This window comes from Neoarius graeffei, chromosome 4 (genome assembly GCF_027579695.1).
Source record: "Neoarius graeffei isolate fNeoGra1 chromosome 4, fNeoGra1.pri, whole genome shotgun sequence".
Lineage (NCBI taxonomy): Eukaryota > Metazoa > Chordata > Actinopteri > Siluriformes > Ariidae > Neoarius > Neoarius graeffei.
Window position 1 is genome coordinate 19,725,930 of NC_083572.1, and position 25,203 is coordinate 19,751,132.

Genomic DNA, 25,203 nt, shown 5'->3' on the forward strand with positions numbered 1-25,203 from the left:
CAATCAGCAATAAACAATGCACACCATTAGTTCCTGTTGGTGATCATCTTGAGCAGGTACCTAAAAGTGCAATGTTTAGTGCTGGATCGCATACTGATGCTAACTGTTCGGGTTCCTGGTACCAGAAGCACCAGGAGTTTGTGTGCAGTCAAAAAAGGGCTTTACAGTATCGGTTAGAGTGCAGATAGCCATATGTAAACACAGTAGATGGCAATTAAATGGAAATGTAGTCTTTCTAACTGTGTGTGAGACAGCGAGAGAGTTTGTGATAGAAATGACTTACTGGTGGACACTGTGCCAGTTTATCAGCTGCTACCAGCTGCACATTGAGATGTTTACTCTGAGATTTTCCTCTGGATTTAATCAGTCTTTGGAGGACCTGCAGAGCAGAAAAAGACCATCACACACTCGTGCACAGCCATGCTTTATAAATAGCTTTACTGCTCAGTTATTAATGGACTTTTATTATTGGTACCACAGTACAATTAACAGTTATTCCATGAAATCGAGTCGTATATGAGCTGCTAGCCGACGAGGTACATAGTGCTGAGTTGGCTATGAGCCATGTATGACGAAATTGAGTGGAATAACTCTTTTACTCTACCTACATTGACTGGATTTTGAGAAACAGAGCGTTTTTATTTTTATTTTTTGCATGTTTGATAAATAAAAACTTTATACAAAACATCTGACAAAATAATTTCCACTTAGAATGTAAACAAACCAGCAAAATGACAGGAGCAATTTGTGAAAAGTGCTGTAATAATAATTCTTGAAAAATAAAAAAAGATATGTTCTTACCATCAAATACTTTTATTCCATATTTTGTTGCTTTTTTGTATTGTTTGGGGCTTTGTTTTCGAGTAGAGTTTTTATTTCATCCTTGGTTGGCTGAGCAACACACTCCACCATTTTTTTTCTCTACTCATGGTATACAAGCTGATAGCCTGGTTGTAGAGCAGCCAATCAGAGTGCATGATTGCTCATATCCAGTGAATGTGGATAGAATAATGACTGATTTATGTTAAAATCCCGTCGTTATTTTTTACAGAGAGCGCACAAGTACAAGAGAATGAGTACCTTCGGTGAGGACACTTTGACGTGAACGATAATGGGAGCTAGTGATGTCTTTATCAGCTGAGCCGGGTGGTTGACGGTGTCTGCGTCCAGCACTACCAGCTGCAGGGAGCGGGCCAACTCGAAGATGCGCTCAATCTCACTCTGCACTTCAGCTACACAAACATATGTAAGAACATATTAGATCTTGAATGGAATGCTGACACAGATTGACCCAGTGCACAAATAGCATGATGTGGTGTACAATCTTATAACTAGAGTAGAAGAGTATGAAACAGCCACAGCATTCTTTATTCATATACATCCATTCAGCCCAATGTCATGGGTTTCAGTGTATCTTAGTATGACATGAAGAGACATCCATCCATCCATTATCTGTAGCCGCTTATCCTGTCCTACAGGGTTGCAGGCAAGCTGGAGCCTATCCCAGCTGACTATGGGCGAAAGGTGGGGTACACCCTGGACAAGTCACCAGGTCATCGCAGGGCTAACACATAGACACAGACAACCATTCACACTCACATTCACACCTACGGTCAATTTAGAGCCACCAGTTAACCTAACCTGCATGTCTTTGGACTGCAGGGGAAACCGGAGCACCCGGAGGAAACCCACGCGGACACAGGGAGAACATGCAAACTCCGCACAGAAAGGCCCTTGCTGGCCGCTGGGCTCAAACCCAGGACCTTCTTGCTGTGAGGCGACAGTGCTAACCACTACACCACCATGATGCCCCATGAAGAGACAATGATGCCAACAATGTACTATATTTATGATGATATATTTACTGCATCTGTACCATATAAAATATATCATTAAAGATAGACTGCCTTTCAGATTTTTTAACTTTAGGTCATAAAAAGAATTTTCCCTGACACCCAATTATTTTTGTGTAGTGGACCGAAAGCTACTGAATTTGAATCACAGACTTCCAATTTTATTATTAGTATTTTTTAAAATAGAACAATTAATGAATTTAGGGCCACATGACCCTAAAGTCTCTGCTATTTTTTCCTGCTTCACCATGACCCAATTCAAGATACTACGTCATGCATCACGTGGTGGGCTTTCCCTGTTCGCGCAAGGCCTTGTGGGACACGCATTTGAAACAGGAGAGAAAAATGGAGGACATGAGTGTGCGAATGAAACATGAAAGACCGACTACAGTAACGGAAAGCGAGAAGAAAAAAATGCTATGTTGCAAAGGAAAGGAAATGCAGGACCAAACTAATAAGTATCGGCGGTCAGCTAGCACCTCAGTGTGATCGGCTGTTCATTTAGCGACAGAATGATATAACTATCAGTGCATGGTCAAAGGTAAAGCTGTAGATGGCATTAATGCAACACACTATGGATGCCAGCTGCCATAAAACCCAAAAGAAGAAGAAGAAGGTAAACCTGCGCATGCCTCTTCCTGTTTCTGCTTGACTGCGCAAAGCGAGCGATTTTCATGCACATTATTTGCTCAGGAATCCGCTCGAAATAAATAACTTCCCACCCACAGAATGGCCTGATATTTTGTGAGATATTACAGAAATATTTGTATAAATAGGGGACTACATAGGTGGCAAAATGTAGTTTTTTTTCCTGCCATGGAAGTGCACTTGTATACCAAGGAGGAAGCAATTTGCTTTACAGCCGTGAATGAGGATTCAAAATGGCGGCTCGCCTCGGCTCGGTTTTCCCTTTCGGGTGCTCTCATTTTCTGTTAGAATTTGGTAAAGAAAAAAATAAATACTGCATATTATTTACCAGCTTAAGGTCGGTCCGTATGGTGAAATACCATGACCTCTGCCTTGAATACTGACCTCGGCCCAGAGGGCCTTGGTCAGTACTTTCAAGACCTCAGTCACGGTATTTCACGATACGGACCTCCCAGCTGGTAAATAACATATATATCACAATGACCAAATTTCAGAGGGAACTAAATTTCACCGATTTTATGAAATCCAGCTTTAAGTACAATAAGTAACACTAATTTGGACACATTTCTCTGTACTAAGAAAAGAGCAAGAAATGGTTGACTTAAAACTCACAGTCTACAGGCAGTTCTTGGTGCACTCACAACTCTTAAAAACTTTGCTCTTTTCTCAAAATGGCGATATGTATGATGACCGTATAGTTCTTCACGGTAACCTGACATACACTATATGCACAATTCAGAGATGAGTTACACTGAAAGTGTGCACATTGCTATTCAAACCTCAGACGTAATTACAGACTTGTACACTTCTCAGATATTTACATGGGGCGGACTTTGCCAAAAAAAGAGGTGTGTCTTAGTTACATCTGATTTAAGTAGAGCTTTCTTGTGTGTGGCCACAATGCATCATGCTGAGAGATATGTTTTAGGTTGTAAATACAATAAAAAATTTACAGAAGATCATTTAAGACCAACATTTAATTTATAAAAAATACGACATTTTTTAATGAATAAATTTGAAGGGTCTGAAGGCTTGAGAAGCAGCCTTGGGCCCAAAGGGTTGCCGGTTTGATTCCTAGGACTGGCAGGAAAAATGTGAGGGGAGTTGAGTGAATGAACAGCACTTGAAGTGCCCTTGCATAAGGCACCTAACCCCCTATTGCTCCCCAGGTGCTGTGGCGTAGCTGCCCACTGCTCTGGGTATGTGTGTGTGCTCATTGCTCACTTGTGTGTGCATGCGTGTGTTCACTGTTTCAGATGGGTTAAATGCAGAGGAGGAATTTTGCTGTGCTTGAGTGTATATGTGATGAAAATAAAGGATTCTTCTGAAAAAAATAAAGGCTTCTTCAATTAAAATTCTTCAGTTTGGCTTGTTCTTGGGATCTTTTTTTTTTAAATTGTATTTTATGTTGTACAGTCTGTCTTTTTCTTTTTGCATATCTGATAACTTTCTGCTGCAACAAAACAATTTCCCAGCTTGGGATCAATAAAGCCAATCAATCAATCAATCAATCAATCAATCAATCAATCAATCAATCAATCAATCAATCAATCAATCAAGCTAGCTAGCTAGCTAGCTAGCTATTAAATTAAAGTGAGCTGTAAGCATAGTAGATCCATATTTAGTAACTTTATTTTTCAAAAAAGGTTTTATTTAGAAGTGAGCACACTGAATGAAGGAAAACATTGACATGATTTTATAAATTATACTATATTAGTTATATTCAATACCAACTCAAAATAGCAAAGCAAAAGCATGATAAAAGAGACTATATTGCACGCACACTACAATTTAGTGTCTTGTGGTGATATTGTGTGCACAAGGATAATATAAAGGGGGTTATCATGGTGGTGCAGTAGTTAGCACTGACGCCTCACAGCAAGAAGGTCTGGGGTTCGAATCTTGGGCCGACTGGGGCCTTTCTTTGTGGAGTCTGGATGTTCTCCTCATGGGTGCTACGGTTCTCTCCGATAGTCCAAAGACATGCGGATTTGTTTAGCTGGCTATTCTAAATTGCCCGTGAATGTTTGTTTGTCTCTGTCTTAGCCCTGTAATAGACTGCCGACCTGCCCAGGGTGTACTCAGCTAGCACTGGCTCCAGCTTCTCACATGACCCTGACAGACAAGTGGTATAGATAATGGATGGATCAAGGACTATTTTACCACCGAGCAGTAAACTTCACGCAAGTACTTTTAATTAACTGAATGTGCCATCAAGAAAATCAGATCATCTTAGGTAATTAAGTAGCTGTGTAACACAACTCTGAATACCTGTGTGAAATTTTTTAAAACTTTTTTTCATTTACAGTTTTTTCCCCCCGATCACTTACTGAAATGTTAATAGCAAGTTCAGACTTGTGTGTAAGTTTCTTACCGAGACTGGTTCTGGTGTTGGAGCGCTCGATGATGGCTCTCTTACTCGGGTTGTTCAGCACAGATCTCTTAGCCAAGGAGATGTCAGCAGTCACACGGGTAATAGATATCCTAAACAAAACAAACAAACAAACAAAATGCACATTTAGGTTTTGACTCACATAGGCTTTATGCAAGTATTGTGTGTTATAAAGCATCTTTTAAAAGTCATTGAAAGCATTTAATCTGGTTACTCTGCTCACCTGCCATCAAACCTGTGCTTCAGGAAGTCAAAGAGAGCTTTCTGCATCATATCAGTCACCTACACACACAGACAATACACATAAGAGATGAATGTAAAGATAATATTCATAAATATAGTTCAAAGCTCACTCCTTGTGAGTGTGTATGCATGAACAGCATGTATATGCATAGGTGTGTTCTCTTTCGCAGCACTGTTATTTTTAGAAGTAGGTCATTGTCTTGCGTTTGTTGTTGTCGCATTTTTTTTTTAGATTAGCTGTGGCTCTTTTTTTTCGTCTTCAGTAACTGCATTATACTGGACAGGGTCACAGTGGATTCAGAGACTATACAGGGAAGGCTGGGTGTGAGACTCTGAATGGGAAGACAGTTCATCACAAGGCACCGTGCATATTCATTCACACACACACCTAGGGGCAATTTACACATATGAAGTCCACCTACTGGTGGAAGAAAACCGGAGAACCTGGAGGAAATCCATGTAACCATGAGGAGAACATACGGTATGAAACTCCACACACTATTGTGACAGTCTTTAGTCCTGTCTCTACTCCTTCTTAGAGATGAAAGTGGAGCAAAGGAAAAAACCCTGAAATGGGGGGCGGGGGGGGGGGGGGGGGGGGGGCAACGTCCCCCAAAAATATTTTAATAACATAACACACAAAACCCTGCATTCTAGTGCATTTTAGTACTTATTTTCACTAAAACAAGTTATAACTTTTAAGCCTTTTCCTTTCATGTACATTAATGATTAACATGTCAAAAATATCAAATTTAATTCCCCTAGTTAAGGAGTAATTTTCAGGAGTGCATTTAGAAAATGCGGTGATTTTCCTGGCTACACAGTTCATTACTTTGAAAAAAATCAGACAGTTGAAGGTAAACTTAGCAAAATCCCAAAACAGTACTGTTAAAAAGTAAAGGTCTGTTAGAGTTTCTAAAGCTTTCAGGTTTCAATGTTGGGGACATTGAGCCTCGTTTATCAATCTTTTAGTAGAGTTGTGCGTTTGCATAAGCTAAAGTGAACTAAAAATTTCCAATTCATATTTATGCGAGTTGAAGCCAATTGTTTACATTAGTTTGTATTGTCTGTAAATTTAAACACACCAATGAATACCAAATTTCTCATATAAATCAGGGGTGTAGGGTGTGTGTGTGTCACACACTGGCTGGCAGCCTGAGTACATTATGTAACAAAAAATAATTACCATTGCTAGTTTTAGGTAGCTTAGAAACTGGCTCTTCCATTATTGCTGTTTCTTCCACGTTTTCTTGATGTTGTGTTCTGAAACTTAGCTTCGAAACCACAAAATGCAACTTTGATGGGAAAAAAATATATATACAATAAATTGCTTACCTCTCTTCATGTCGAAAGAAGGAGGAAAGTTCTGCTTGTTTTGACATGGCGAATTATTAACACAAGAGAAAATACTCGTAATTCGCAACTAAAAAGACTGCAGCTACACTGGCAGCTTGAACATGCTTTCTAGTGCAATTGTGTTGTGCTTGCGCAGAACGGTGTCAGTCCTGCGTGCCTTAGCACGTGCACCTGAAGGCACGCCTTGGGCGCGCGCGGCTAATGAGCTCCGGCACACGCGCCGTTAACAAAGAACACCTGTCTTTAATCAGTGAACTGTGTTTGGGCTATTTAAGGACCGCGCTCCTGCAAGGACGATGCAAAGTATTACGCCGCATCTAGGAATGCGAAAAATCCGAAAAATAACTTTCTCCATTCGGAAAACCGGAGATTTTCAAGAGTTTTGTCAAATATCCGGATTTCCGGATCATTAGCAGAAAAAATCCGGCGGAAAATCTAAAAATCCGGAATTCCGGGAAATTCCGGAACACTTTCATGACTATCCTTCTGTTGCCGTATGCATGTCGTGCTTATTGTATCCACCTGTGGCACGGTTAGTGTCCTAATTAGTGTGACTAACACTCCTGTTTATTGTAATTCACATTCTTTCTCAGCTGTAAATTAAAATATATTCATCTGCTAAGTTAATAAATGTGAATAAATGTATATTAGTAGAATATTTCAGTCCTTGCTTTTTATTAACGGATGTCATGTTTGTGAGAAACAGGATAAAGCAGTTAGCGATAATGAGATGAGATGTTTGTGAGAGCTAGACAGATCTGATCAAAAGGAATAGTTTGAATAGTTTTCACTGTCTTTCTCTTTTTTCTTTGCTCTCCCTCTCATTCTGTCTATCACTCATTCACTATTATTTATTATTATAATATATAAGTCCCGTTATTTTGAATTCCCATTCTCTCTCTCTCTCTCTCTCTCTCTAGCACACACACACGCATTCATTTTCTAATTTCAAACCATGCTCTACTTTCCAACCACTGACGTCTCTTGGATCCTGAAAGGTTGTTGCCATGGCAACTGAGCAGCGGAGGAGGAGCAGTGTGCTTTTTTGTTTTGTCCACGCAAGTAGACTGAGAGGGGAGCACAGATTTAGCTATTTCTGCAGCTCACAAAACACAGACATGCATACAGAAACACAAAGGAGGAAAAACCTAGAATGGTTCAGGCAGCTGACACACAAAATCTATTTCTAGATTCAGGTTGTGTTGCAACCATTTATTTACCCACACACACACACACACACACACACACACACACACACACACACACACACACATATTGCTCTCCAGTGATTATTGGCACCCCTTGTAAAGATTAATAAAAGAGGTTAAAAAAAATCCACCTTTTGGTGAAGTTGCTTCATCTCACACTGAAAAAATGAGAATAATCTGCCCTTTAAGTGGGATACATATATTCAGAGAAAAACAAACCGCTCACCAAGAAATTATTTTCTTCAACAAAAACACATTTGCCACTATTATTGGCAACCCTGCAGTGCCTTGCAAAAGTATTCATCCCCCTTGGTGTTTGTCCTGTTTTGTTGCATTACAAGCTGGAATTAAAATGGATTTTTTGGGGGTGAGCACCATTTGATTTACACAACATGCCTAAAACTTTAAAGGTGCACATTGTTTTTTTTTTAAATTGTGACACAAACAAAAACAGAAATCTGGAGTGTGCATAAATATTCACCCCCCAAAGCCAATACTTTATAGACCCACGTTTTGTTACAATTACAGCTGCAAGTCTCTTGGGGTAAGTATTAGCTTAGCACATCTAGCCACTGGGATTTTTGCCCATTCCTCAAGGCAAAACTAATCCAACTCCTTCAAGTTAGATGGGTTGCGTTGGTGTACAGCAATCTTCAAGTTATGCCACAGATTCTCAATTGGATTGAGGTTTGGGCTTTGACTAGGCCATTCCAAGACATTTAAATGTTACCATTTAAACCACTCCAGTGTAGCTTTAGCAGCATGTTTAGGATCATTGTCCTGCTAGACCATGAACCTTCATCCCAGTCTCAAACCTCTGGCTGACTCAAACAGGTTTTCCTCCAGAATTGCCCTGTATTTAGGGCCATCCATCTTTCCTTCAGTCCTGACCAGCTTTCCTGTCCCTGCAGATGAAAAACATCCCCACAGCATGATGCTGCCACCACCATGCTTCATTGTAGGGATGGTGTTCCCAGGGTGTTGGGTTTGCACCACACATGACATTTCCCATGATGGCCAAAAAGTTCAATTTTTGTCTCATTTGACCAGAATCTTCTTCCATGTGTTTGGGGAGTCTGCCACATGCTGTTGGGCAAACTCCAAACTTGATTTTTTTTTAAGCAATGACCTTTTTCTGGCCACTCTTCCATAAAGCCCCACTCTGTGGAGTGTACGGCTGAAAGTGGTCCTATGGACAGATACTCCCATCTCCGCTGTGGATCTTTGCAACTCCCTCAGCGTTATCACTGGTGTCTTTGTTGCATCTCTGATTAATGCCCTCCTTGCCTGGTCTGTGAGTTTTGGTGGGTGGCCTTCTCTTGTCAAGTTTGTAGTGGTGCCATATTCTTTCCATTTTGCTATAATGGATTTAATGATGCTCTGTGGGATATTCAAAGTTTGGGATCTTTTTATAACCCAACCCTGATCTATACTTCTCCACAACTTTGTCTCTGGCCTGTTTGGAGTGCTCCTTGGTTCTCATGTTGCTTGCTCAGTAGTGTTGCAGAGTCAGGGTCCTTCCAGAACAGGTTGATTTATACAGACATCATGTGACAGACCATGTGACACTTTGATTGCACACAGGTGGATCTAATCAACTAATTATGTGACTTATGAAGTGAACTGGTTGGACCAGCTCTTATTTAGGGGTTTTATACGAAAGGGGATGAATACCTATGGACACTTCAGATTTCTGTTTTTTCATCTTAATTATTGTTTATGTCACAATAAAAAAAACAATGTGCAGCTTTAAAGTGGTAGGCATGTTGTATAAATCAAATGGTACTAACCCTCCAAAAATCCATTTTAATTCCAGCTTGTAATGCAACAACACAGGACAAACCCCAAGAGGGATGAATACTTTTGCAAGGCACTGTACTTTGTACAATGTCTCTTGTAATGTTGGAAATACAGAGCAGGGCATCTGAGACCATTCGTCTTTACACAGTCTCTCCAGATCATCCAGGGTCCTCGGCCTTCTCTTGTGCTCTCTCCTCTTTAGCTCACCCCATGGGTGTTCCCTGGGGTTCAGGTCAGGGGACTGAGATGGCTAGGGCAGAAGCTTGATTCCATGCTCAGTTAACCATTTTTGTGTTGATTTGGACATATGCTTCGGATCATTGTCCTGCTGGAAGATCCGATGACGACCCAGTTTTCGTTTCCTGGCAGAAGCAGCCAGATTTTGATTTAAAATATCCTGGGATTTCATGGAGTCCATGATGCCATGTACCCTAATAAAGTTTCCAGGGCCTTTGGAGGAAAAAACAGCCCCAAAACATCACACCATATTTTACAGGTAGGATCAGGTTCTTTTCATTTTAGCCATCCTTCTTTTTACACCAAACCCACCTGGATTGTTTATTGCCATAAAGCTCCATTTTTGTTACATCAGACCAGAGAACATGCTTCCAATAACAGGTGTAGTAGAGTTTCGCAAACTTCAGGTGCTTATGTTTGTGGTTAACTGACAGAAAAAGCTTCTATCTGGCATAGCGTCCAAATAATCCGTTGGCATGGAGGTGGCATCTGATGGTGGTTTTGGAAACTTGAAAACCTAAAGATTTTACTTTTTCTTGTAATTCACCAACAGTGATTCTTGGGGATTTTGTTTTGCCTCTCTTACCCTTCTCTTCAATGTACGTGGGGCCAAAATAAACTTGGAACTTGGGTCCTCTTCCAGGCAAGTTTGTAACAGTTCCAGTTGATTGGAACTTTCTTGTTGTGAGGCGACAGTGCTAACCACTGCACCACCATCAGTATAATTAAACCAATGAAATATTAAAATGCTTACCTCATATCCTTTTAGGGATGGACCAATCAGAACCACAGGCCTCATGGAGGGCACGACATCATAGGGAGGCACATGCTCAGTCTGTAAACAGCCACAGATTTGCAGACATTACTTTTAGTTCATTGTGTCAGTAATCATTATTGTAATCTTATACCACAGTGCTGCTGAATTCTAATTCTTGATTCAGAAAGATTCAGTTCCTATAACAGCAGCTCTGATAATAGTGCCAGTTCCAAGGTTTATACAGAATTAATGCGCTCATTATAATATGCTATCATGTATAAAATATTTTTACAGGGATTTGCATGGTGGATGCTCCAAATAAACAGATCTGTACAATCAATGATTTGGCGAATTTTTTCTATGTGGAGATGTTTATTTAGCATTTTTGGAAGGAGTCTCCAGTATCAGCGCTTTCTAACAGTCAGAGTTAAAGCTGTAAGACTTAATTTCCCAACACGGGAAAGTCTTCATGGCAGAGGGCGTTTGCAGCTTCTCTGTAACATGACAATCTGTGTGTTTGTGTCTTATTAACTTCAAGAGTACGAAAAAGGAGAGAATGAATGATTTGGTTACAGTGTTATAATAACAGGAACTTGTCATGCAGATGCTTGGCAACATGAAATGTAACTATAAAGAGATTAAAAAGCATGTCATTCTTTAATACATAAGTAATTGTTAGTGTTGGCAAACTGCTGTGCTTTAAGAAGAATAAAACACTTCAGGACATGATGTTATTCAAAAATAATCACCTTTGAGGTGGCAACAGTCCCTCTTCTTCATGTTGGGCCACGTCATACCACACTATTATTGATTATTTTTCTATAAAAGCACACATTGTTGTGTTTTACTTCTTACTTAGAATAGGTGTAGTCAAGCAGTTGTACTTCCATGTAATTAATGAATTATTCTCTTGTGTTTCCTATTTTATTGATTTCCTGTTTGTTTTTTCACTGATTGCTTCTCTAACTGTAGTTCATTATTTTTATTGTTCTTTCTTTGGTTACTGTAACGAAGCAAATTATTTATGGAATAAATAAGCTAGCTAAATTGAATTTCAGCTTTAAATGAGCAATCGAGATTGAGATGACTGTGCCCATGTTGTACTGTACACTTACCACTTTTTGTTTCTGCTTGCCTGCAAAGAGAAAAAGAAACAGGACTTCAGAATAGTTGTTCTGGCCTCAGCAAATGTCTAAAGTTAATGCATCCGGTCAGAACATTATAATTCACTGCCCAACGCTCACAAGAAGCTGTTTGTTCTTTCTTTAGCCTTACGCAGGACAGTGATGAAGTAAAATCGCCCACAGATGTTTTTTCGTGGCGAATCCTGTGACCCCACCCCCAATTGTTCAAAGCCCCTCCCCCCCAGATCACAGGCTCACCTGATGACATCACATCCCCCAAGCTGGAGGAGGAGCTTCCGCTGGACTTACTAAAGAGACGAGCGAACAAACAGAGACACAGAGAGCACAGTATTAGGATGCCTCTTTATGCACAATAATGGGCTACTCTATATAAACTATATCTATAGGCTAACATGCTAATATATCATCGATCGTTGGTTATTAATATAACTATTATAGCTACAAGGATCAGAACTTATCATATTATACTATTATAATAATGCAATTAATTAAATGTCTCGAAAAAGATCAGTACAGTATATCCGTAAAGAAAGGATTTCGTTCTATTCTATTAAAGCTTAAAAGTAAAAAAAAAAAAAATCTTATTCTAAAGTAATATTATTTATGAACTGTTGTAAGAAATAATTTGTATGTATTATATGGAGAATTACTTTATACTGGGATGAAGTTTAGAATTCTGTGTGCTTATGAAATGCAACAAGAGATCATTTGGGACATATTTAAAACAAAACAAGTACATTTTAAACAAATGTAACAGAGAGGATTTCTGACTTGACATGAACCATGTGTGGAAGTTTCCAAGTGACTTGATTCAAAATTGATTTGCCAAACATGGTAAGAAATAGCTTAAGCTCAACTGACAAGAACAATTTTTATCAAAATCACTATTTCTACCTATTTACGTATATGTATATATTCTACATATTTCTATATCTATATCTATGATATCTATGTAGAGCATTTGATTTTCTGGGAACAGAATGCAATTAAAGAAAGAAAAATACTTCAAGAAACTACACCAACAAACAAACTCCTTTGTCGGTCCAAAACAAAAACCATGAAAATATTTTCCTAAATGAACAAAAATGTTTAAATTTGCAGCTTCATGGCAATTAGTAAAACACATTACAGAAAAAAAAAATCACAAAATGCAGTAACAATGTAATTATTTTTTACAAAAAATTTTAATTTCTGAAAAGAAAAAAAAAATCCCCACCGTGTTGTGGAAAACCAAATGCTCTAATCTATTTCTCGAATGCCCTCCCGGCGCTTACCCTTGAACACGGCTCTTCTTCTGCTCCAGTTGGGCTCGGATGTTTTCCAGCTTCAGAGGGCTGGGAATGAAGCCGATCTCACAGCCCTCTTTCACCAGCCGCCCGATCCACCAGTCATTATTGAACTTCTACAGTTTAGTGGAATAAGGGAACAAAGAAAGGACATGTTGGGGCAAGTATTTTCTTTTTTGTTAATCTGTTTTTACTGTGGCTAAACTTAATACATCAGCCATTATTGAACATCTGAGGTCATCCAGGATGAAGGACTAAAAAAGAAGACTCATATCTTTTGGGAGGTTCCCATCGTTTTAATGCATTTAATATTACAGGACCAAAAGTTATTACATTTTCACAGTGGAACAGAATTAGGGAACGAGGAAATGAGATGCTTTGGTGGGTTCGCCAATATATAGCAAGCTCACAGTTAATAAATCCTTCATCAATGTACAGTAGGCCCTCTATTATATTTAGTTCTACTTGGATGATGCTGGCCTTTACAAGTAAATTAAAACTGTGATATTTGCTTTGCTTTGCTGTACAGCGTAGCTTAAAAATTCTGCATTGATACTATTTCCTTTCAGATTTCCTCCCATTTTGCTCCCCAGTTTGGTCACCTACCAATTCACACCCACTCCGAGGGCACGGCCAATTTCTCTCTTGACCCACAAATGGCTATAGCATTGTCACAATTCGAACTCGCAATCTCCTGATAATTGTGGACCAATTGGGAGCCCGATTGATACCTGATTGTGTTTTGATGTACAGTTTACATTTTTAGTGATATCATATTTTTTTTTAAATCATTTTTTATTCTTACTGTACAGCACTTTGGTTACAATCTAAAACATTCACCAGGTAACATACATGCAGCTTTTAATAGGCAGGGGCATAAAATGAGCGAGCAGTTCTAAGCCCCTTTATTTTTCAATGATAGAAGGTTTCATTTATAGCATCAGATTATTTGCTGTTACCTCAAAAGTCTGGATTTTTCTGAAACCAAGTGCAACAGCACCACCAATGGTTGTAAGAAAAATAAACAGAATGGTACTAACAAGCAACCCTTGGACTGATGTCTTTTGAGACTCATATATAAGTTTAGACATACCTTCTAATTCAGTGGTTTTTCCTTATTTTTATTAATTAAAAGATGCTTCATGTCTTAAAGTAATGATGGATGCCGTTTCTCTTTACTTAGTTGAGCGGTTCTTGACATAATATGGATTACTACAGTTGTGGTGTTGAAGAGGGTTATTTACTGTATGTTTATTAGTTACTATTTACTGTTTGATCTCAAACACACTAAGAAGGAAAGAAACTTGTCCACTAATTAACTTTTGATGAGGCACAGATGTTAATTGAAAAGCTTTCCAGGTGACTACCTCATGAAGCTGGTTAAGATAATGCCAATAGTGTACAAAGCATCATCAAGGTAAATGCTAGCTACTTTGAATAATCTAAAATATGAAAGAATTTGGGGTTTTTTGAAACACTTTTTTATTTTCCACATAATTCCATACATGTTCCATACAGTGGTGCTTGAAAATTTGTGAACTCTTTAGAATTTTCTATATTTCTGCATAAATATGACCTAAAACATCATCAGATTTTCACACAAGTCCTAAAAGTAGATAAAGAGAACCCAGTTAAACAAATGAGACAAAAAATTATACTTGGTCATTTATTTACTGAGGAAAATGATCTAATATTACATATCTGTGAGTGGCAAAAGTATGTGAACCTCTAGGATTAGCAGTTAATTTGAAGGTGTTTTCAATCAATAGGATGACAATCAGGTGTGAGTGGGCACTCTGTTTTATTTAGAGAACAGGGATCTATCAAAGTCTGATCTTCACAACACATGTTTGTGGAACTGTATCATGGCATGAACAAAGGAGATTTCTGAGGACCTCAGAAAAAGCGTTGTTGATGCTCATCAGGCTGGAAAAGGTTACAAAACCATCTCTAAAGAGTTTGGATTCCACCAATCCACAGTCAGACAGATTGTGTATAAATGGAGGAAATTCAAGACCATTGTTACCCTCCCCAGGAGTGGTCGACCAACAAAGATCACTCCAAGAGCAAGGCGTGTAATAGTCGGTAAGGTCACAAAGGACCCCAGGGTAACTTCTAAGCAACCGAAGGCCTCTCTCACATTGGCTAATGTTAATGTTCATGAGTCCATCATCAGGAGAACACTGAACAACAATGGTGTGCATGGCAGGGTTGCAAGGAGAAAGTCACTGCTCTCCAAAAAGAACATTACTGCTTGTTTGCAGTTAGCTAAAGATCACGTGGACAAGCCAGAAGGCTATTGGGAAAATGTTTTGTGGACGGATGAGACCAAAATAGAACTTTTTGGTTTAAATGAGAAGTGTTATGTTTGGAGAAAGGAAAACACTGCGTTCCAGCAGAAGAACCTTATCCCATCTGTGAAACATGGTGGTGGTAGTATCATGGTTTGCACCTGTTTTGTTGCATCTGGGCCAGGCCGGCTTGCCATCATTGATGGAACAATGAATTCTGAATTATACCAGTGAATTCTAAAGGAAACTGTCAGGACATCTGTCAATGAACTGAATCTCAAGAGAAGGTGGGTCATGCAGCAAGACAACGACCCTAAGCACACAAGTCGTTCTACCAAAGAATGGTTAAAGAAGAATAAAGTTAATGTTTTGGAATGGCCAAGTCAACGTCCTGACCTTAATCCAATTGAAATGTTGTGGAAGGACCTGAAGCGAGCAGTTCATGTGAGGAAACCCACCAACATCCCAGAGTTGAAGCTGTTCTGTACGGAGGAATGGGCTAAAATTCCTCCAAGCCGATGTGCAGGACTGATCAACAGTTACTGGAAACGTCTAGTTGCAGTTACTGCTGCACAAGGGGGTCACACCAGATACTGAAAGCAAAGGTTCACGTACTTTTGCCACTCACAGATATGTAATATTGGATCATTTTCCTCAATAAATAAATGACCAAGTATAATATTTTTGTCTCATTTGTTTAACTGGGTTCTCTTTATCTACTTTTAGGACTTGTGTGAAAATCTGATGATGTTTTAGGTCATATTTATGCAGAAAATTCTAAAGGGTTCACAAACTTTCAAGCACCACTGAATGTTATTTCATAGTTTTGATGTCTTTAGTATTATTCTGCAATGTAGAAAACAATCAAAATACAGAAAAACCTATGAATGAGTAGGTGTGCCCAAACTTTTGAATAGTCTGGTATATATAGTATATTTGCAGGTCATGTTGCTTGGAACATTGCAACAGAACAAACTCCTGGGATTTCTGTTGGTTGCAATCATCACTGTGACTAATGGTGTGAGGCCACCATACCTCTTTGATATGCAGGAAGTCCTTAGCATCAAATGAAATGGCTGTTCCTGGCACAGGCACATCTTCATCCAGCGCTCCACAATAACTGACATTAGTCTTCACGGCGAAGGCCACCGCTTTGGCCTGTAACATCACAGATACATTAATGACAGCAGTTACATAATAAAAGAAGGTGCAACATTGAACAACTATAATTATAAAACCATCTATGTTAACCCAGGATCCAGCACTACATCTAGGTTTTGCTGTGATATTGAAGTGTGTATAATCAAGAACACACTGAATGACAAAACTGATCTGTCTTATACATTGAGTTGAATCTTAAATGAGCATTACTGGCATAATGCGAACCAAGGCTACATTGCCAAAGTGATCATATAGAGCAAATTAGAATATAGTAAAGTGTAATATTGTATAGTGTAGAGTAACCTTTGCTCTCTCCAGCTGTACGGCGGCCTGCTGCTCTCGTTCTTGCCGGCCCTGGCTCCCCACATCCTGCCTCTCCTCCTCCAATGACACATCCGAGTCGGACGGCCTGCTAGTGTAGGAATCAGCTGAGCCCTGAAAAGAACGACAACAGCAAACTTTTTACACATTTACACAGACTTACTATATACGGACGTAACAGATTTATCTGTGCCTGTTTGAGAGATGGTACTAGTGATTTACAGTGCATTGTAGTAAACTTGTGTTACCTCAAACTGAGGAAGTTATTATTAAAATTAAGTTATACCCAAAGTAAAATAGTTTCCTTCACACTACTTATCATGAAAATCTCAAAATTGCAATCTCTGACGCAAACTATATCAAAACCTCAAGAGTCCTGAAAAAGGAAAAAGCAAAAATACCTTCAGGGAATCTTAACCAAGGGAAAAAAAAATTCACATTAGGATGAACTTACTTAGTTCAATATCTTCCACTATCGTTTTACAGACTGTTTTACTACATAACGCATAATTAATGGAATATATCCAAATAAATGTTGATTATTATGCCACTTCATATGTTTTTCCACCCACAAACCTTTTAATCCCATTAAGAATAAAAAAATTAGCAAAGAAAATGATGACTCATATCCATATACAGATATACAGTACTTCTCTATTTCTCTGCATTCTCCATTATTAAGAGGATGTTTTTAAGATGACTTCGTTAACTCTCGTTCACATAAATAAGTCTTGAGTTCACAGATCCAGTGCATTAAAAAGATAGTGTTACATATAACAACCTCATATTATTCCCACAAGATCTCCAGCCTACTACTGTCTAAGCCAATACATGCAGTACCTTCTCAGGACCATGAAAGACCTGACAATACAAAATCTGTACGTTTTCATCTGGGATCTCCATCAGGTCTTGAGAAAGCTCCATCGTCATGAACCAAGAAGGAAAGAAGCAGCTGGAATAGATCTCAATCAAACCTCAAAAACAAAGTCCATCAACTGTATCTTGATTATTATAGCTCACTACGATAACGAAAGAGATGCTGTGAGCAAGCTCACAAGTTCGAGATTAATATGAACTCTTGGTGAAGCAGTTTTGTTGTGAAAATCCAACTGGAAAAGACATTAGCTCAAGTCAGTTAAATTAGCGGTTGGGTCAATATCGCATTAGTGAGAGAAAAAGCCTTGCAGTCGGCTAAAAACAAACCCCACACACTCCAACCATGTCAAAGCTCTTTTTCCTCCATTGCAGCAGCAGGCGCTTGGCTCAGGCTTACTTCAGCAGGGACCCAACTGAGTATGGCAAGTCCAATCACAAACCGCCTGATTCGGGAAAAGAGAAATGCACATGCATGCTTATCTTTCACCCCCAGAAGTGATGATTCTGGAGAAAAACTGGGATTCAAATGAATGTCCTTCATCTTTGATTCTGATGAGATAACACTGTTTTTGCTGCAAAATGTCATCTTGGGGTCAGCTGATGTATTTTACGGATTTAAAACATAACCAGTAATACTGTTCTTGCGCTTCCCGTATATACAGTACAGAAACAGGGGTACAGTAGGAGTCCATTTCCGTCCCCCAAGGTACAATCTACACTAATGTTGCCCCTTTTCCACCAAATCAGTTCCAGGGCTGGTTCGGGGCCAGTGCTTAGTTTGGAACCGGGTTTTCTGTTTCCACTGACAAAGAACTGGCTCTGGGGCCAGAAAAACCGGTTCCAGGCTAGCACCAGCTCTTTGCTGGGCCAGAGGAAAGAACCGCTTACGTCAGCGGGGGGCGGAGTTGTTAAGACCAACAACAATAGCAAGACCGCGAAAGGTCGCCATTTTTAAATAAGCGACGAAATATCATGGATGCAGTAAAGCAGCAGTCATCCATTATTGTTGTTGTTGTTGCTGCTTCTTCTTCTTCTCCGTGTTGTTGTTGCTTCGATGTTCGTGCCAAGGTTTATGCAAACGCAGCGACGTAACTGACGTATACAGTGACGTAATGACGTGGCTCCCCTTAGCACCCCGAGCTATGGAAAAGCAAACTGGTTCTCAGCTGGCTCGCAAGTTGAACGAGTTGTGAACCAGCACCAGCACTGGCCCCGAACCAGCCCTGGAACTGATTTAGTGGAAAAGGGGTATGTGTGAACTAGGGCTCATTATTGGACCTCAAGGTAACTATATGTTCCTTTTTAGGGCCAAAAAAGTACATATACAGTGCCTTGCAAAAGTATTCATCTCCCTCAGTGTTTGTCCTGTTTTGTTGCATTACAAGCTGGAATTAAAATGGATTTTTGGAGGGTTTGCACCATTTGATTTACACAACATGCCTACCACTTTAAAGGTGCACATTGTTGTTTTATTGTGACACAAACAATAATTAAGATGGAAAAACAGAAATCTGGAGTGTGCATAGGTATTCACCCCCTTTCGTTAGAAAGCCCGAAATAAGAGCTGGTCCAACCAATTCACTTCATAAGTCACATAATTAGTTGATTAAGATCCACCTGTGTGCAATCAAAGTGTCACATGATCTGTCACATGATGTCTGTATAAATCAACCTGTTCTGGAAGGACCCTGACTCTGCAACACTACTAAGCAAGCAACATGAGAACCAAGGAGCACTCCAAACAGGTCAGAGACAAAAGTTGTGGAGAAGTATAGATCAGGGTTGGGTCATAAAAAATATCCCAAACTTTGAATATCCCACAGAGCACCATTAAATCCATTATAGCAAAATGGAAAGAATATGGCACCACTACAAACCTGACAAGTGAAACTTACAGACTCAGGCAAGGAGGGCATTAATCAGAGAGGCAACAAAGATACCAAAGATAACACTGAAGGAATTGCAAAGATCCACAGCGGAGATGGGAGTATCTGTCCATAGGACCACTTTCAGCCGTACACTCCACAGAGTGGGGCTTTATGGAAGAGTGGCCAGAAAAAGGTCATTGCTTAAAAAATCATGTTTGGAGTTTGCCCAACAGCACGTGGCAGACTCCCCAAACACATGGAAGAAGATTCTGGTCAAATGAGACAAAAATTGAACTTTTTGGCCATCATGGGAAATGCCATGTGTGGTGCAAACCCAACACCCTGAGAACACCATCCCTACAATGAAGCATGGTGGTAGCAGCATCATGCTATGGAGATGTTTTTCATCTGCAGGGACAGGAAAGCTGGTCAGGACTGAAGGAAAGATGAATGGCTCTAAATACAGGGCAATTCTGGAGGAAAACCTGTTTGAGTCAGCCAGAGGTTTGAGACTGGGACGAAGGTTCATGGTCTAGCAGGACAATGACCCTAAACATACTGTGAAAGCTACACTGGAGTGGTTTAGAGGGAAACATTTAAATGTCTTGGAATGGCCTAATCAAAGCCCAGACCTTAATCCAATTGAGAATCTGTGGCATAACTTGAAGATTGCTGTACACCAACGCAACCCATCTAACTTGAAGGAGTTGGATCAGTTTTGCCTTGAGGAATGGGCAAAAATCCCAGTGGCTAGATGTGCTAAGCTAATAGACACATACCCCAAGAGACTTGCAGCTGTAATTGCAGCAAAGGGTGGGTCTATAAAGTATTGACTTTGGGGGTTGAACACCTACCATATGCACACTCCAGATTTCTGTTTTTTCATCTTAATTATTGTTTGTGTCACAATAAAAAAACAATGTGCACCTTTAAAGTTTTAGGCATGTTGTGTAAATCAAATGGTGCTAAACCCCCCAAAATCCATTTTAATTCCAGCTTGAATGCAACAAAACAGGACAAACACCAAGGGGTATGAATACTTTTGCAAGGTACTGTAAGTTCCCTAGCAGTATTTAAAGGGTACAAATAAGTACCTTAGAGGGTACTGCCCCAGTGACAAGCTGTTGTACCCCTAAAGGTACAATAATCTACTTTATTTTATGAGAGTGTAGGTTAAGTTTACTCTTCCCTTACTTTCTATTGTAATGCTGAAACCATGAAAAATCTGATGTTCTCCTTTAATAATGTGACTTTAGAGCAATTAGCCTATTTTTAACTAAATTACTGTCGATATGGAAGGCAAAAATGTTGAGAGTTTTCCACATCTGGTTCCTTTTTAAGGCTACAGTGGGCACAGTATGAGAGTAGGATACTGATGACTTTCTCTAAAGGAATACTTCAGCATTTTTCAACCTAACCTCTATCTACTGCATCTGTAGCATGTAGTTGAATAAGAACAGAAAAATCTGATTACTTGAAACGCATTGATAATGGAGGTCTAAGAGCAGTTTTGGAGTATCAATAATAGTTAAATGTTTTTGTTAAAATTGGTGCTGAAGTGATGGCATGGTGAAGGAAGTTATTACCTGTATGCATTCAGAGGTTCTGGATTTTATTTTATTATTTTTGTTTTCACTTGTCCAGGGTGTACCCCGCCTTTCGCCCGTAGTCAGCTGGGATAGGCTCCAGCTTGCCTGCGACCCTGTAGAACAGGATAAAGCAGCTAGAAATAATGAAATGAGATGAGATTTTTGTTTTTTTAGAGAAGATGTGTCTGGGATGGGACTTACAATAGTATCTAGACTACTGCCTTTAAAGACAAGCGAAGGTCTTTAATGCAGTTTAAAAGGGGGGGGGGACAGGAAATGAAGAAATATGCTGTGGTTGTTAATGTTGTGAATGTTAACACTTTTCTGAGTTCTAGTGAACGCTCTGACCTCAAATTTCTGTTCACATTCCCATTTCACATCTAAAAGCTCACAATTTTCAGTATGTCTTTGCGAAGTCTTGCCAATTTTCTAGGTGTGTGAGCCTTGTTTATCCCTGATAGCCTTGTATGTTTTTATGTTGTTCTGACAACTCTTTCTGTTATCCTTTGAGTTTTCTGTCATTTGATGCCTGATCATGTTTTGACCCATATCTGCTTTAATGTTTGTTTGTTTGTTTGTTTGTTTGTTTTTTAAACTTTGGATTGCATATCAATCCTTTATCAATCCTTTAGCTTCTACTTGATACTTCACTTGCACCATCCTGAACTCTTTACCAGTTTGATTGTTGGAGTTCTGAAAATCCCATTATTTTCCAGGCTTAGATTCTGAGGAAGCGGAAAGCTGGTAACTTTATGCATGAAGAGATATGTAAAAATGCTCTATATGATGAGCCTTTAAACTCTATTTAAAAACTGCGATGGACAGCATATTCCTCATTTTGTACACAGAGCTTCTCCAGGAAGGAAGAAGGAAGTCCATGTCCTTCCTTTCCACTAAGCCTTCTCATAAGCCCATTATTCATAACTGCTCTATCTCATGGACAAAATCGAGAACTTACAAGTTGGAGCTTTCATTGTTATGAGGAATGCTTTTCCCTTTCATGGCATACAATGCATGAATGCAAAAGAGACTAATAAAGAAGAATATGACAGATCATGTAAAAGAGGCTCTGGGCTACACCTTACCCCAAGGATAGGGGACTCAGTCCCTGCAATGTTTTATGAGTTAAATGAAGAAATACAGATATTCATTATCCTCAATACCTTTGGTACTATAAAAAGTGTGGATAGCAGGCATGTGCACTAAACATTATCTGCACAATACATAAGTAGAAAGCAGTGTTCAGTACAGCTTCATATCACTACAAATACTTAGTTATGTCCTGTGTTCTGGTCAGTGGCCCCTCAGTCTTTGTAAAAATACTCCTCTGTGAGCACTATTATTATTATTATTATTATTATTATTATTATCCTAAATTTTGTTTAGGATGCTATTTCTCTCAGTTTTCAACCAATCATCACCAAATTTCACATAAAGAATACCTCAGGGCAGAATTACGTTGCTATGACTTTTGGTGCTGATCCAGATTACTGATCTGGAATGATCTATGAAAAATGGGCTTTTTTCAATCACTTATAACTCTGTCAATTTTCATGATTTTTTTCAATTCGTTTTTTTAAATTTTGTTCAGGGTGGCAGGGCACAACTTTTCCTTGACCTTCAATTGACGAAGGTCAGCTCACGCAAATTACTGTGACTTTAGTCACAGTCTTTGTCTTGTTAAAAATGAAATAATTAATAACAAATAGGCCTTTTCTTAATAAATATTTATGAATGTTTCTACTACCTCAATTTTTCTTCAATTTCTCTTTAGCTTTGGGCAGCCTGTGAAAAGATTTCTTGTTAAATCTATTTGTATGATCATTCGCAGAACAGCTTTTTCACATTTTAGATCTGCTTTTATTTGTGCATTTTTGAGGCATTAGAGCTGTGTTACTTTGCCTAGGGTGAAGCCATGTGTATTCCTATTATTGCACCCTCTGCGGTGTAAACAATGCAATTATGGCTAGGAAAAACTAAAAACTAAGAGATTATGCAGCCTGGTAATAATCATGAATACTTTTTTATTTCATCGATTCATTTCATCGTAAATTTGTATTGCAATTTATCGTTTCACAATATATCATTACATGCCTAATTCTGGTATAGGTCTCAAACACTGGAGCAATATTGCATGATAATTCTTTTTATTTCTGCTTTTTTAATTTCCATGGTCCTTTACGAAGAAAGTGAAACAATTCCTTGTTTGCTTTGAGCTTTGCTCTTGGAAAAAAAATCATCTAGTACTCTAAAGAATTCTTTGGCTGTTCTGTCTGAATGAACCTTTACATGTTCTATGTAGGTTCTACTTTCTTTTCAAAGTGGGTTGACCCCAATAAGGAAGCTAAGAACCCTTATCTTTTGCAATTTATGAATATCTTTTATTAACAGTTGTGAACAAATCAGGAATCTAGGTGTCCAAGACAAACAGATTTCGCGTCCTGGCTATTTTTTTCCCCTTAGTTTCCCTTGCTAGTCTGTATTAATGCCCTTAACTAGCAAGCCAGCTGTGCATACATTACTACATTATGTCAACTAGCAACTTTTAGTCTCAGTGAGGTTTCTGAGCATCCAAAACACAAGACTGGGCAGAACACTGAAGCTTTTATTTGCCCTGTGGATTATCTGAAAAATAAAAAAAAAATTTAAAAAGTAGGATTTGTCCACCCCTGTTAAAGGCATAAACGTTTATTGACACTTCAGCAGCATGTATACTTTTATGACTTTATTTTTTAATTAAACTTATTGAGTTCAAGCTGTTTAGTGCTAAAAGGGCCCAACTGAGATTCTCTGATAGTCCTAAGACTTAAATCCACAACCTTAAATTCATAATCCCGAACCTTAACCACTGAGCTACCAGTGTCCCTACAACTGCCCTTTTCTTTCTGTTTTTCAGTACAGGAAAACGTTGAAAGTCTTGCTACAGACATAGTTTAATATTTCTTGAATAAACCTTTACAAAAAGGTTGAACATTTTTGTCATTATGAAAATGTTTGGTTCATTTAGAGATGCATCTAAATTCCATGTGTATAATGGTGAGTATCCATGAGTCTATCACTGCCATTCTGGTCTAATGCCATAAACATGAATCCACACCTACAAAAACTTGGATACATTTGGATACAAACACAGACCTCTCCTGTATCACTGTCCAAAATATCTCTCATCGTGACAACACACAGGGAACGTTACATCACACCACATGACACACAAGCAGGAACTCACGTAGCGCCTCCTGACACAAACATTAGCTTTTTCTGTCCCTTTGCTCTATACCAGGTGTTCAGGAGGGCCATGGAAATCATGTGACTCTTTTCATTCTATACATCATCACCTGGCCAGTCAAGCCCGGAACAGGACTCTGGTCCTATAACACAGCCACGGTGAATGCAGCTTTCTGACAGCCAGAGCTTTTCTCGTGATATATAAAGGCAAGCTCGAGCTTAAAAATAAGTATGGTGCAAATCATTGCACTACAGAGAAATAAGTGGTGTTATTCTTTTTAAATGAGCTAATTGAATGTAAATGTGTGCTATTAATAATGTATGTATACACACACACACACACACACACACACACAGATGCACCAGGTTCCACTGAACGTGTACACTCCAGTGATCGGCTGGGTGCATCTCTGAATATCGTGTTACAGTGAATCTCCCAGGGCCCGTGTGTGCAGCACAGCTGAGGCAGTGCTTGTCGCACACATACAAGAGCAGCAGCAGTCAGAATACACACATAGGCTGTCACAAAAAATCTCAGTCACTAAGGAAAGAATGAAAGAAAAACAAAAACGCTCACACTCACCGCCTCCGAGTCTTCAAATCCATGCAGGTACAAATTGTCATACATGGAGGTTTGCTATTCCAGAGAGATCCTCTTCAAGAACAGAAGAAAAAAAGACAGATAGGGGAGGAGGTAGAGATGGAGAGGCGGGAGAGGAGGAGGGAGCCACCAACACCACCACCACCAAAAAAAAAAAGAATTGATGAGGGGAATGACGATTCCCTCGTTCAATAGAAGAAGGATGAGGACAAAAAAGCAAGAGATGCTGATCGGAAAATGGAATGGGGAGAGAGAGTGAGTGAGAGAGAGAGAGAGAGAGAGAGAGAGAGAGAAAGAAGGCAGGCCTGTACAGAAGGCTTGGCCTGCAGCTTGGAGAAGATCCCTC

At 39.2% G+C, this 25,203-nt stretch overlaps 1 protein-coding gene across 5 annotated transcripts in view; it reads right to left on the minus strand.

Moving 5' to 3' along the window:
- Window positions 1–24,884, minus strand: part of cacnb4b (calcium channel, voltage-dependent, beta 4b subunit) — a 29,382-nt gene extending 4,498 nt beyond the window's left edge. For 2 of the 5 annotated variants that reach the window (XM_060918168.1, XM_060918166.1), the window contains exons 1-11: window positions 24,840–24,884; window positions 16,681–16,812; window positions 16,252–16,374; window positions 12,914–13,041; window positions 11,877–11,926; window positions 11,610–11,653; window positions 10,492–10,572; window positions 5,117–5,175; window positions 4,876–4,985; window positions 1,081–1,232; window positions 284–379 (exon numbers count right to left, since the gene is read on the minus strand). In XM_060918168.1, coding sequence (XP_060774151.1) covers window positions 284–379; window positions 1,081–1,232; window positions 4,876–4,985; window positions 5,117–5,175; window positions 10,492–10,572; window positions 11,610–11,653; window positions 11,877–11,926; window positions 12,914–13,041; window positions 16,252–16,374; window positions 16,681–16,812; window positions 24,840–24,884 — 1,020 coding nt within the window. Of the gene's footprint in view, window positions 1–283; window positions 380–1,080; window positions 1,233–4,875; window positions 4,986–5,116; window positions 5,176–10,491; window positions 10,573–11,609; window positions 11,670–11,738; window positions 11,820–11,876; window positions 11,927–12,913; window positions 13,042–16,251; window positions 16,375–16,680; window positions 16,813–24,839 lie in introns of those variants that run through there. The other 3 variants (XM_060918167.1, XM_060918165.1, XM_060918169.1) reach the window with 3 other exon arrangements.
- Window positions 24,885–25,203: the final 319 nt, after the last annotated feature.